Raw genomic sequence first — 14,241 nt, forward strand, 5'->3', positions numbered from 1 at the left:
CCTCACTGCTTGGAAGGCTGACACTGCTCAAGGTTCACACACAGCAGTGTGTGCAGAAATGAGTGGGGAAGGAGGAGATCATGGCTGGTTTAAGACACATTGGTGGTTTTTAACACAACATGTGTCTGTGTTAAACACAGTATAAGTCTTGTGGAAAAGGCCATGTAGTTAAATGTTATTTAAGGACCTTTCTTAAACTCAATAGGAAAGTCTAGATTTTATATTGAGCTTTAATTTGCTTGAATCCTGACCTTTTTTCTGTCTAATTTGAACTGGAATTGAATTATGTAACAAAATAAGAATTCAAATTTTTCCAAATGAAGACATTTCACACTTCTTTCCCTTTCTATATCAAGAAAAATATGGTACTTTAGATATGCATGTGCTGTGCTTCAAGACAGGTGTAATGAGTTAAGCAGTTTGAAATTTTCTGCTGTTCCTCGTGCTTTAGTTTTAGGCAACTTTGTAATGATATTTCTCATGTCAGAGACATTATTTAAATGCTCTATTCTTCTTTCCTGAGCCCATGACATGTGTGGCTCACAAGACCAGTTAAAGTGATCCTTTCCTATCTCACATTTTTAAAAAAATTCAATAAAATAAATTCAGATTTCTTTTCTTTAGTAATAATCTTTGTTTATAATGTTTGCTGAGAGGTGCTAAAGCAGAATGGAGATTGCAGTCTTTGTCCCAGCCTGAAACAATCAAACACAGCTTTAAATATGAAGTTCACACAGGCTGAAGTTTTTGTTAGACCATACTTAAAGATAGTATATTCAAATGTATCTCTTGTAGAAAAATTTTAATCCACTAATTACCCAAATATATTGGGGTCACTTAATATATGATTTAAGAATCAACTGAGAGATTAAACATCCTTCTTGCCTGGTTTATAGATGTAAATTCACAATTGTTGCCCTTCATGTTGTAGGAAATTATTAAAGCTCACCTCATCTCAGATCATTTAGAACAAACTCAGCACTAGAGAAAACCATTCATTTTGAAGCTCTTGAGTTATCTGGAATCTCCAAAGCATTACATTATTGATGCTTGTGTTGAATTTCAGATTGTTCTTTTAATTGTCATCAGTTTGTAGAAGCTACTGAACAATAAGATTAACATTTAATTTTTAAAATATTAAATAATGCATTCATATTTTCTATTTTTGCATTGGTGAAGATACTATTAGAGATAAGAAAACATTTATTAAAAAAGGAAGAAGTAAATCTTCACTTTTTTAACAGAAATCCCCAAAAACTGTGGAAGATATAATTCCTAGAAATAATACAATCTCTCAGAAGAAATGGTCATTTCTAAACTTGTGTTAAAGATTTTATTGTGCTCTTAGAAGTTTTTTGCCTCAGGAGTCTTTTTCTTGTGTTTTCCCTTACAGGTTTCTCAATAAGTACTTTAGCACAGCAGTTAAGCTGTAAATAAGATTGCCCAGATGAAGAAACTGTTTACACCCAAGTATAGCTCAGAAAGTTGTTAAGAAATACAAGATGGATCACACTTACTTCCTACCCTCTGGACTTTTATCTAATAAGCTGGATGCAGGAAGAAGCACTTAGCTTTTTTTTTTTTTTTTTTTTTTTTTTTTTTTTTGTATATAGCTATTATCTGGGGCTGTAGCCTTAAATTGCTTTGATAGGATGGCAGAAAAGAATGCAGTGCAGAAAAACCTCTAATCTCTTCAATCTTGAACAGTGAATTGCATACGCACATTGATAAGCCTTTGGTGTACTGGATGTACTTACATTTAAAGCAAGAATTTATCTCCTTTTCTGTTAAAGCTTTAGTTGTTTCACAGATGCTAATAGGCAATAAATAAGCAAATACTTTTTCTGACTTTGATAACTACACTTTGGAGTTTGTGACACAAATGACAATGAGCAGTTTCAACATACTAGTGATGCAAATATCTTTATCTTTCTTATCTCTATGAAACAAATCTTCGTGAAGGTGTTCTGTATGTGACTGATGCTGCCATACTGATCCAGAAATGTGGCTAGTAACCAACTGTCTCTACAAAGCACCTGTGGAGTTAAACTCACTGCCTTGCTCATTATGAACTGTGTGAAATTATGCTATATTCCCATCTTATTTGTATTATTGAAACTTTCAAAACATTTTTGTGGCTTTAAGAATGTAGGGACACCTGACACTACTTCATGAGGTAATCTGAAATTATTATATCCCTGATTTTCCTTATATGTTCTATTCAGCTTGAGGAGCTGGTTGAAGGAAAGCATTAGTTCATAAACCGTGATCCAATTATAACCTGCAAGACCTCAGTCCATGAACCAGATACCTGCCCATATGTGTCTAGGTCACTTTGTCTTATGGTTTTGCACTAAATCCTGAAAAAATTGCAGAATCAACACTGTGCCAAAAAATGGAGAAATTCCCCAAAGATTTCATTAGTTTGAGAGGCTTGACTGTACTGGGTCAAAGGGTGGGAGTGACCAAGGTCAAACTGTTAGAAATGTCATAGGTTTATTACTAGCAAAGTACAGGTTAACCAGTATGACAAATGTTCATAGCAGGCTGTCTTGCTTCCAGCTGCAGAAGACAACATAAAAATTTTCTGCTAATGAAACCTGGCAAATTATTATTTTTCAGACCCAGAACATTAGGACTTGCAAAATTTATCCTAAATGAATCTTTTCTGATACCCCAAAAGAATGGGGTTCCAGGATGATTTTCTCTGAGTGCTGAGCCTCTCCTCCTTGCCCCCAGTGGGGAGCAAAAAGATTGTTTCCTGTCTTCTTACATATTGTGGTTAGCAGGCTTGAAGAAAAGATCATGCTTTATGCAGTCTTAGTTTAGCCTACCTAAAGAATTTCTAGGGAGAAATGCAAATCCATCTCTTTTTTTCCCCCTAAAGCTATCTTGCTGTAAAACACCAGCCTTAATGGTTGGCTGCATTCTTTTTTGACACTGTAAAAGTTGCACTAGTTCTCACTAATCTTAGTAGAAACAGGGTGCATAGCTTGAGGACAGATTATGGCCTTTGTCTTGTAGGACATGAAAATAATTGAGACTTTATTGTCAAGACCTGAGTTTTTCTTCGAGTGCTAATGTGTTTTGGCAAGACACGTCAAAATTGCATCTCATACTGAAAGACACTAATCCTGGAATGTTAGATGGGAGGATACAAAATACACAAGTCACCAAGCAATTCATATGACTTTTCTGATCTCCACCATAGCCCAAAAAACCTTTTGTTCAAGCGTGTTCAGCATTTTTCAGTTGATAAAAAACTGGTTATCCTTTAGGATGACATTTGTCATCTGTGCTAAGTAGTTATCACTAAAAGAGCTTAAATCACATCTTTTAAATAAAATAATAAATGATTTTTTTATTTCAAAATAATGTAACTAAATTTTATGGACAAAAATAATTTCCTTATTTTTTTCATTTAGAAAAATACCAACATTTGTACAGTTTAAAGATCAATGTGTGTGGATGTTGTTTTTTAGTTCAAACCCTCTTTTAATCAGTGAGTGATAAATGTTTTAGACATTTTGTTTACTTCTTGAAAAGAATAATGCATCCATTGGATTAGCTCTGTGTATGTGCATCTCTTACTACTATGGTTTTTTTGTTTCTGTATTAGATTATTCACCTGGTATTTATGATGCAGAAGAAAACCAATCAGCATTGTTCTGGATTCCTGGTGTTGTGCCCAGGAATTAAGAAATCACTGTCTCTGATTCTGTTCATTCTTTGTCAAGCAGATATTATTTTAAATTTCCGAACAACATATGTCAGCAAGTCTGGACAAGTGATATTTGAAGCAAGATCTATTTGTATCCACTATGTGACTACATGGTTTATCATTGACTTAATTGCTGCACTTCCTTTTGATCTTCTTTATGCTTTCAACGTCACTGTGGTAAGTGCTAACCTCTCTTCTTAATTGTTCTCCTTTTTTTTTCAGGAGGGGTTTGTTGATGTGGGTTTTTTTTTTCCCCAGATCTGGAGAGTAAAACTGAATTAACTAAAATACTAGGTGTCTTTTACAACTTTGTGGTGTATTTTCACCCTGGATGTACCAATTTTTTAACTGAATTATCTTTGCTTTGTAAACGATTGCACCTGTGTTAGCTTCATGTTTACTTACTTTACTCAAATACACTTTGCTATGACTTTTGCTCTCTTATGGTGCATAAATTCAGTCCTTAATTTTTCAAGACTCATACGTTTTTACTGTGGTAAAGTAAATCATTGTTATGGTCAGCATGTTTTATTTAGCCAGGAATCCTCTTTCTCTTTTCTTGTGGGAATTTTCATGCAAAAATTACAGCCTGACTACTAATTTCTTGTATGTTCTAACATGTATTTCTTACAATTGTTACTTACTGTGACTTTGGTTTCAACTCATCTTTTTTTTTTTTTTTTTTTAGGAATGTAATGATAAAAAGCTTAATCTGCTTTGAAAATGTTTGTTCTAAAATTAGGTGATGTCACAGTCATGATGGATTACATTTACATTGGCTTACTTATGCTAAGACAAAGGTTTTTATTCTGCTAGACCTATTGGATTTTGTAGAGTAAGGATCTACAAAGCAAAATTGCAATAAGAAGCCAAGTAAACAATCCCCCCCCCCGCTCAAAATGCAAACAGCTCCTACCCCTCTGAATCAAAAAGTTTAGTTTTTGAAAAAAATGTCAGCAGAGGTTTCTTAATTTTGTGGATTTTTGCCATAAAAGACTAAGGTTTTCAGCTATCCACTAATTCCCAGAATTTTGATCTTTCATAAACAGGTGCACTCAATCTCAATTTCATTGAAAGTGAGTCACAGACAAGTAAAGAAATGATAGGATAAACACATATCAGAAAAAAAACCCCATAGGAAAACACTAGTCAGGAAGGGTTTCATATAAGGTATCATGTTTGATTTTGTCATTTAGTTCTATTTCCTTCAATGAACACCCTTTTCATGCCATTCATTTCATAAAGAACTATCTAATGCTAGTGCAAATGCTTTTGAGAATCTGATTGTTGGTTTCACATTGTTCACTGTTTCTTTATAAGAGCTGGGTAATCTATTTAAATACATTACTATCTCAGTTTATCCCTTACACTCAAACCAAACAGCATAGCGCTGTTGGTTTATTTTCTATTGATAATTTTAATTAAATTAACCATGTTTATTTTTTCTGTCAAAGAAAAAAATTTAAAAACCTGAAAACAAATTTTTGTCCCCACTGGAAGGACTGATAAGATTTCTGTACTTAGTTCTGGAAAAGAAAGTATTATTCAATTATTATTTTTACAGGTAAAATGTCACATTATTAAAAATGCTGCCGTAATATGATTAATACACATCTCCTGTCATACTTTTAAACTTCTTCCCTCAATAAGACCTCTGTATGATTCCTTGATGGGAAAACAGTGCCTTACTGTATCATATGTCCTGTGGTGACAAGACTTGGCAACTGTTAATATAAACCTCAAGATAACAATGACGTATCAACTCTCTCAAGAACGGGGGGAGGTGTTAATCACACTACACTGTTTTCAGACTTCATGATTTAATGAGCCATTTCCTCATGTCTGTTCTCAGATTTTTACTTCATCGACTTTCAGATGTTGCTTCAACAGAACGGTGAGAAGGGGCATCAGGGAGCATCTCACCCCTTTGCTGCTCAGGCCCCGGCACAAAGGCCAAATCTTTAGGGACGCTCTAAATTCTGCAAGCCATAGGTATAGTGCCATACGTACACAGGTATGTATGGCACATGTATGTCATACCCCAGCTGGAGATTGGTGGAGACAGAGTGCATGTAAATGCTGTGGAGTCGTTTGCTGGTTTTGTATATATTTTGAAAGAAACAAAAGTTAAACTGTATGAGTTGGCTCTACTGCCTTTACAGTTTACCTGGATTCTGCCCTACCGTTAAAATCAGGGACTCTTTGGAGATCTGAGACCACAGGCATTCCTGCTTATCCTCAGTGCATGCTGAGACCCCAGCTCCTTCCATACTTGTGTTCATCTGACATAAAAGTTCCCTTAATTTGGGGAAATATGTTTTCAAAAGTTGCCATAAAAACCAGGCCATTAAGCACTAGCTATAATGATTGAATTGCTTCTTTTTGAGTAGCTATCGATGGTTGTAGAGCACGAGTATCATCATTTCAGGAAAAGCAAACTGCCAGGTGGAAGAAAAATGATTAAAAATCTCTCCCATTAGTCATTTCTTAAAATGTATCCTGTTTTTTCATTAATTCATTTTTTATGTAGATGATTCTTACAAGCAGAGAATTTCATCACTGGTTTGCAGCAACTTTATTTTTGTCAGTACTTCTTAGAACTATGCTGACTGAGTTTGTGTTAGTCTCAGTTAAAATTCTGTCCCTGTCCTTTTGACAGAAAAAGGTTAACCCAGCTAGTCTAAAACAATTAACAAAATGGAAAATTTTGATGATTTTATATCTGTGGGCAAGGAAAAATCTATGCAGGCACAAGTATGAGTGCTGACACCTTATTTTGTCTTTCTAAATTTGTGACATAGAAAAAGTAGCTGCCTGATGGCATTTTAGATCTTCCAATGACATGTTGGGCACAATACCAGAAGAGCATTTGGCATGACTAATGAGAAAATTCAGTGCAATAATACATGATTAACTACATCTGTGTTCAATTTTATGAAGAAATGATTTTGAAATGGGGCAGTCCTTCAGCCTTAAAATGAAACTTGCTTCCATATTAAAAAGAATATTTATAATATGTGATTCACTGTCTTTACATCTGTAGCTTAACAAAAATGGTCAGAATTTAGGCTAGACTGGCAGGGCACACAGAGAATTATAACAGTCCTTTTGCAATTTCTTGTTTGTAGGAATATTTTAAAAATTGTTTCACCAAAGCTATCATTATTTAATTGTGATGTTTTAGAACATAGGCTCCCATGGGAAGATGAAGGCTCCAATGTGTAGGCCATAGCACATATACAATCATTATATACAAAATCATTATACAAATGTTTGTATGTTACTGCTACACCTTGAAGAGTCAGTCATGAATAGGAACCCATTTATGTTATGAATGCAACAGAACCATGTCTGGTTCAAACAAGCTGATGAGAGAGAAGGAAAGGAGACTTTGTGAAATGAATTACCACAGAAACAGAGACAGTTGGTACAATTTCATGGCAATTAAAGAATAAATATAAATTAAAGTTAAATTATTATAGCAATATAAACATGGCAATTACTTCAAATATTTTGCAGCCTTCTGCCCTAGATTTGCAGATATTCTTGGGCTTAAGGCCACAGACATAACTAATTCTCTGGCTCTGTAGATGGAGAATGACATAGAAATGAAATGCAAGAAACAACCTTGTAAATGTTTGTGTGCTCAAATGTCAGATCTTATTTTAGCAATGTATTTTCAAAAATGCCATATTTTTGTTGATTTTCTTTTCTTCCTTTCTATGTACGTGAAAAAAAATGTAAAGGTTCTTGAGAAAAAAAAAACCCACACTAAATAATGGGCTGCAAATATTGCCCTTTGAAGAGGCTCATGGGAGAATTACTTAGGCACTACCAAAACTGTAGTGACAAAAAAAAATAATGGTTGAAGATTTCTTATTTTCTTCTTTACAGGTTTCTCACATACTCAGTTCCTGAGAGTGGAATATAATCAATGAGTTGTTAAGTCTTTGAACAAATCAAAACCACCTGATGTTATAGAATATATCAGTCACCTCAGATCTAGCTGTTGGTGAAGGCACACCAATAAAATTTATATTTCAGATTATTAGCTTTGGTAACAGAAAAACTGAGCTTCAGGATATTCTGGATTAACAAAAGCAAAAGGATATTTATTGAGCTGTGTTTTTAGACTTGCTTTTGAGAGAGCTCTTTACTGTGCTCTGGGAGTGCTGTGGCAAGACACATCAAGTCTGATGTTACTTTTCCAGCTGATGTGGGTATCCTGTATCAACCAGGCCTTAATCCTACTGTCTCATTAATGAAAGAAGAAAAAAAAAAAAAAGCTTACTGTTAATAAAAAATATGGCTATTTAACCTTAGACAAATACAATAAAACTGCTTGGATCCTAATCTGTATATTGTTTGCTAACTCTACTCAACAGCTGAAGCACAAGCCAAGCATATTCCCTGAAAAAATGTAAGCTGTGCACAATAAATATGGTATGGATGTAGGCTGCAGGATGCTCTGGGAGGGTTTGGGTCATCTGTTCATTTTATGCTGGAACTCCTCTAAAGCCAGAGCCATATACTTCATAAACTGATGTATACTTAGGGTGCTGAGCAGATTAGGCGCTGCTTTTGCCACAGAAACTTGAAAGGCAATAATATTTTAGTTAAGGCTAAATTATAGGCTGGTTTCATCTCATACATAGTTAAATTAGGTCTGCTGTTAGTTGAAACTGAAAAATCATTATGTGCTTGGAGATACTTATTTTGTGGTTTCATATTGCAGTCAAATGATCTTTGGTCAGTTTGACAATTGTGTTTCTCTTCTAGAGCTGAAAAGAATCAATTTCTCACAAACACAAATTTTTAAGCTAAATCTGAAAGAAGACTGCATAAAAAAAAAGATAACATGAAAGATCGCCTAGTATTTCATGTTTGTTTGGTTTAGATCAGAAATAGTAATTGTGTATTTACACATCAAAATTTCACACTTTTTTTTAAAAGCATCTTCTTTGCTGTTCTATGCTGTCTTAAGATTTAGTCTAGTCAGCTGTGCAGCTGAATGAAGAGTGGCCAATATTTCATAGAGCTTTAGAATTTCCTTTCTTGAAACAAGAGAACTGTATGATAGAAGTAACCTGCTGCCAAGCTGTTTAGGTGCTGACCAGTGATTTTCTCTCCGTGTTTTCCCAGGTTTCCCTTGTCCACCTTCTGAAAACCGTGCGGCTCCTGCGCCTCTTGCGTCTCCTGCAGAAGCTGGATCGCTACTCCCAGCACAGCACAATCGTTCTCACACTTCTCATGTCCATGTTTGCCTTGCTTGCTCACTGGATGGCCTGCATCTGGTATGTCATAGGGAAAAGGGAGATGGAGCAGAATAACCCCCTTACTTGGGACATAGGTAAGTTCTTCCTTCCCACATGGACATATACACACACGTGTATATATCCATAAATGTATGTAAATATATAAAAGTGCATGTATAAGTTGCTCAAAAGGTCAGGTTTTATTCAATCTTATACCATTATTTAGTGCTGTTTGTAGAGAAAAGGAAGAGACTGGCACTCTGAATTCCCAATCAATCTGAAGAAGAGGGTTAAAATAAAAATCAGTTGGAAAAAATACAAAATAATTTTAGATTTTTAAGAGTGATTCAAAGTTTGGAAAATTCAGGATCTGTATAGGAAAAGACTAGACAGACTGCGCAGAAGAATAGATTAGACAGCTCATCCTGGTTTTGCAAATTAGGAAAATTAATCAACCAAAACATTCCCTCAAGTGTGCAGATTATTTCTTCCTATGCATTGAAACAGATAGGCCCTGAAATGTCTTCAATTTAAAAAGTCCCTTTGAAATTATTGTTTAGAGGATCTGCAGGCTTAGATTTTTGCAGAGCAGATGAGGTGTTTATCAAGGGAATGCTCAGTTTTGGTCCAGTCTTTAGTTTCTACCCCAGTCCTCATTCTGATCTGAGTGTTCTTCATTAACTCTTCAGAGTTCAAGCTTTTTATCTTTTGTAATTAAACATCTTCCATAAACAAAGTTTATCTAAAGATCAGATAGTTCCCCAAGAGGAAAAAATGTTTGGTGTGGGGGAAATAATGTAAACACCTGTGACCAAAGGCTCAGTGATCTGCATTCAAACTGCAGATTGCCCTATTCTTATCTCCTTTGATTTCTTTGTTTTCTCTTATCCCTGTTATCATCTGTTTAAATATTTTCCAATTATGAGAAATCTAAGGGAAAAATGGCAATCTTATAAAGGTATACTTGACCTCAGAGAAGTGAGGATGCTGGGTCAGGAAGAGAAAAAGAAAAAAGAAGAAAGTTCAAGAAAAATGTGTTTCTAGTTTTTCAATAGGTTACTTAAAGATTTGTGGAGTCTTCTTATTCTTCTAAGTTGATTGTTGATTTGTCTTTTCTTTTGCAAACCAGGTCTGTGACCTGCTGCTGGACTCTTTATAGAGAGCAAACTTCTGACAGAAAAGACTGCAGCTCTAGGGGAGAATATACAAAGAAAGCCCACTGTGCAAAAATTGGTCAAATACCACTAACAGAGAAACAAATCCAGATAATAATAATAATGATAATAATGGCTCTCTGGTGGGAACAGCTCAGAAGGCACTTTGTCAGCTTATGTAGGCCACAAACAATAGCTGCTTTCCAAGCATGTATTGCAGTCCAAATGATGATGGTGGGCTGCAGCCTCGGTCCCCGGGTAGGGCTGTTGGCCATGCTCCCCGTGCTCCCTTTTCCCTGAGGCAAGGACACATTCAGAAAGCTCTTCTCATATACCCTGTGGCTCTTGACATTTATTACTATGAAAACATTAACCTTTACCCACCAGTTTTATCCTTTCTTGGACAACAGAAGTAATAACCAAATGTTCCAACAACCTCAAAGAACCAATCCCAGTTTAACTGGAATGGAGACATACCCCAGAAGTCCAATTTGTATCTCAGTGCAGGGGGTTGGATCTGGGTTATCACAAACTGATCATCTTCCAGTGGGCTTCCCAGGCCAGAACTGTTCCTTAACAGCCACTCACCACCAACTTTCCTTAACTTGTGACAATTAGGGCCATTCCCTGGACAGCTGTAGGTAGTGCTTTTCCATGTTGGATGGGCCAAAGCACTTAGTAGTGTGTGATCTCAGACTTTCACTTTCTACATGGAAAAAGGGCTTTTCTATTGGGCTTACAGACAGGCATTTTTGGGGGATTTTCTTTCTTAAAGGTGTGAGTCTGCATTTTTGCCTAGAAGGCTGTTCCACCACCTTAGTGGATAGTCTCTAAAATATTTAGATGCTATAAATTTATAATAAAAATATAGTGCAATGACTCCTGTAGTGCTCCTACAGATATTAGTTCTAGAACTAAGTTAAATAATTTATAGCTTTGGGGATTTGTTTGGATTGTTTTGTTTGAATTTTTTTTAAGTGAAATTGTTTTAAAATGTTAAAGTTTTAAAAAGTTAAAGTATTAGATACCGGTTGAAAGAAAAGAGCTCTGAAAATTCCAGATATCTGTCATGAAGCTGTTGTTTTGCAAGGACCAGTCCAGCACTGACAAAATTTCTGGTTAAGCTTATGTGTCACACATATGAGCACAAAAATTTAGATTATGCAATTTTTTCAATCAGTACAAATCCTATTGCTCTCCACATGCAAACTACTTGCTGATGAAACACAATGAAATTAAGTCTTAGTCCTCTGTGTATCTTTTGCTATTCAGGTGATTATATGTAGCCAGCCTTTCTTTGTCATTTAAGAAAACTTCAAATGACAAGTTCACTACACCTCATAGCATCCACACATGGGGATATTTTGAGGGGAGAATAGTAGGTATAATTTAGAGTATTAGTGATTAAGCAAAGTAAAAAAAAAGGTCTGGAAAGCATAATAAATCATAAGCAAATAATGCACACAGGAGAAATCTTGCTTGGAGTATAATTAAGGTAATATTACTGTAAGGCACTGAGTATATTCTGTTCTCCTAAAGGAAGACCTCAACTGAAAAATATGTGCTGTTTTGGAGAGTATGTAAAAGAGGTTTATTACTCCAGGCAAAGCAATAGAATATGATCCTTACTCTTATACTTACAGATTTTAATTTTTTAACTTTTAATTTTGATATATTAATACCAGAACTGGAGACTCAAGTTGCATCATACACAGAGTTTATTCCAGCCATTGAGAGGCTTTCTAGCAGAAAACATTAAAAACATACCATGCAAAAAATTATAATTCCTATACTTTTTAATTAAAGGAAATTTATCTCTTCCTTGGAAATTCTACTTTTTATTCTTCACTGGAATGTCTCAGGTGATGTCCACTTGAAAACAGTATGGCACCTTGAGTATGGATGCTGCAATGTATGGAATAGCTGATATATAGGAATGAGTTTGTTCTAAGAAAGGAAAATTATCTCTGGAATGAAAAGAAGATTAATTTGCTTTTTGTGTTTGCTGCTATTTTTGGGGGTAGAGGCAGAGGGAGAAAAAGGCTATTAGCTTTTACTTACCCCATTTAGTGCTTCCTCAGAAAGCCTGTAGCACAGATTTCAACCCTGAGGTTTGCTAACACTTAAAGCAAACATTTTAAAGCTGCAGTACTGTTAACATAATACTTTGAACCTTGCTGTGCCATCAGATATGCACCATGGCCCAGATCTAGCAGCATTTGCTTCTGTGTATCTATTTCTTTAGCTAATTTAAACAAATGTGGTGCTTAATTTGCATTTGAATTGGGGCAATGGGAGTGATAACATTGTTCCTATGAAAATACCCAGAACAGAAAATGGCATTTGCTTTGTTCTTACTGGACCTAATTGTAAGCCTTTATTTCACTTTTTGTCTTTATTCAGGCAACATTCCCATAGCAAATAATTTTAAAGCATGGTTACATTCACAAATTTAGCCACGTTGGTTGCACAGTGAGAAAGGTGAAGTGTCTGGGTCTATTATTGATGAACTGTTATGATGTGGGGGCATTGGGACATAATGTTAAAAACTGGATCTCTTGCTTAGCTCTAGTATTACTAGATTTAACTGATTACATGATTTGGAAGATACACAGCATGGGCATTGGTTTTAGATGCTGGAAACCTTTACATCAGCAAGTTCTCCCATCTTTGGAAAGAGTTGTTCCATGTGCAGCATTTTGACTCTAATGTGTGATAAAACCGTGACCCCTGGACATATCATTCCCGCCCACTGGAGACGGTTGTACAGTTCTTATCCTGCTTTTCCCTTCTAGCATTTTCAGGTACCTCTCTGTTAGATTTCACCTTTTCCTCTCATTTGTTTTTATTGGTGAAAAAAATGTTTCCCTGAGATAGGGCATGATCTTCACCAACCTGTAAAAATAAGGTTATTTTTCTGTTAACTGACATGGAGTAGAGGCTAGACTGTGTTTAAGTTCCTGGCTGATCTTAACAGTCCAGTTCCACTGGCTCCCATTTCTATAGTTCAACTGGCGTCAGATTTAGGCATGGGCTTTTTATTTGCAGTTTGCTGTTTTGTATTAATATATACTGAGCTATATACTATACCCTTTAAAGATCTTATTAAACATGAGAAAACGATTTTTCTACCTGTCTCTACAAGAAACAAGTAATATTGAAAGCATTTCCTGTTGCTGAAGGCATTCATTCTGTGAGAACTATGTGAGTTGTTGAAACCCAGCTGTCTTGAGTGTAGCTAGGAGATTAGGAGAGGGCCGAGAGTCAGGATGCTGGCTACCTTAGATAGTAAAAACTGTCAGGTATAATTTGTGCCACTGTCTCAAAAAAAATTCCTTCCTGTCCACCAGAAATTTAGCTGCAACTTTTTGTTATTCCTATAGTAGCACAACATTCTGGCTATGAAGGAGTTGTTATCAATGCAAAATACAGTTAAAAAAGAACCTGTGTTTTTTATAGTTAATAAATGTTTTCTTTGGAATAAGCTTCAAAATCAGACCTGTAAAGGGCATTGTTCTTCAGCTATTTAAATTTTTATTTCAGGTGAATACCTCAAGTTCCATCTCAGGTTTTTACTCCTTTTCTATTAGTTTTTTAATGTAAAGCACTTTTGAAAACAAGAACTCAATTGTGATTGAACCACATACTCTGCAATATAAAACTTACCATAAACATTTTGTTTATCACACTCTTGCAGTCAGAGCCTTTAAAAGGACTTGGATGCTGACTCCCAGTGAACACCCACAATTAGCTGTCAGTGGCAGGGTACAGAAAGAGGTGCTCAGCACCTGAATGGTGCCAGTAGAAAATGCTGAAAATAAGACTGTGCCTTTCACTCAGGTGTTATATGTCCCATGTTGGACTGAAGTGAACAGCCTGAATTCAAAAAACTATCTTCCCCACTGAATTCTTCAGTAAATTTAGATGCAGAGACAAGATGACTGAAAGATCCCCACCTGGTGCAGATAGGAGGGAATAAGAAGTTCTTAATAATGTAAAGATTGTGGTGCTTCTGGCCCGATGCAGAAGTTGGCTGAAATGGGTTTTCCAAAGTGCAGGTGTCCTACATCTTAGATGCAAACTTTAGGTTAAAATCTTGAGTTCAGGTTTC

At 35.6% G+C, this 14,241-nt stretch overlaps 1 protein-coding gene across 1 annotated transcript in view; it reads left to right on the forward strand.

Moving 5' to 3' along the window:
• KCNH8 (potassium voltage-gated channel subfamily H member 8) overlaps positions 1-14,241 on the forward strand; it is a 172,246-nt gene that overhangs the window by 95,816 nt on the left and 62,189 nt on the right. Inside the window, exons 6-7 of the mRNA XM_053945924.1 lie at positions 3,741-3,898; positions 8,864-9,071. Coding sequence (XP_053801899.1) covers positions 3,741-3,898; positions 8,864-9,071 — 366 coding nt within the window. The remainder of the gene's footprint in view (positions 1-3,740; positions 3,899-8,863; positions 9,072-14,241) is intronic.

The sequence above is a fragment of the Vidua chalybeata genome, chromosome 1, assembly GCF_026979565.1.
Source record: "Vidua chalybeata isolate OUT-0048 chromosome 1, bVidCha1 merged haplotype, whole genome shotgun sequence".
Classification (NCBI taxonomy): domain Eukaryota; kingdom Metazoa; phylum Chordata; class Aves; order Passeriformes; family Viduidae; genus Vidua; species Vidua chalybeata.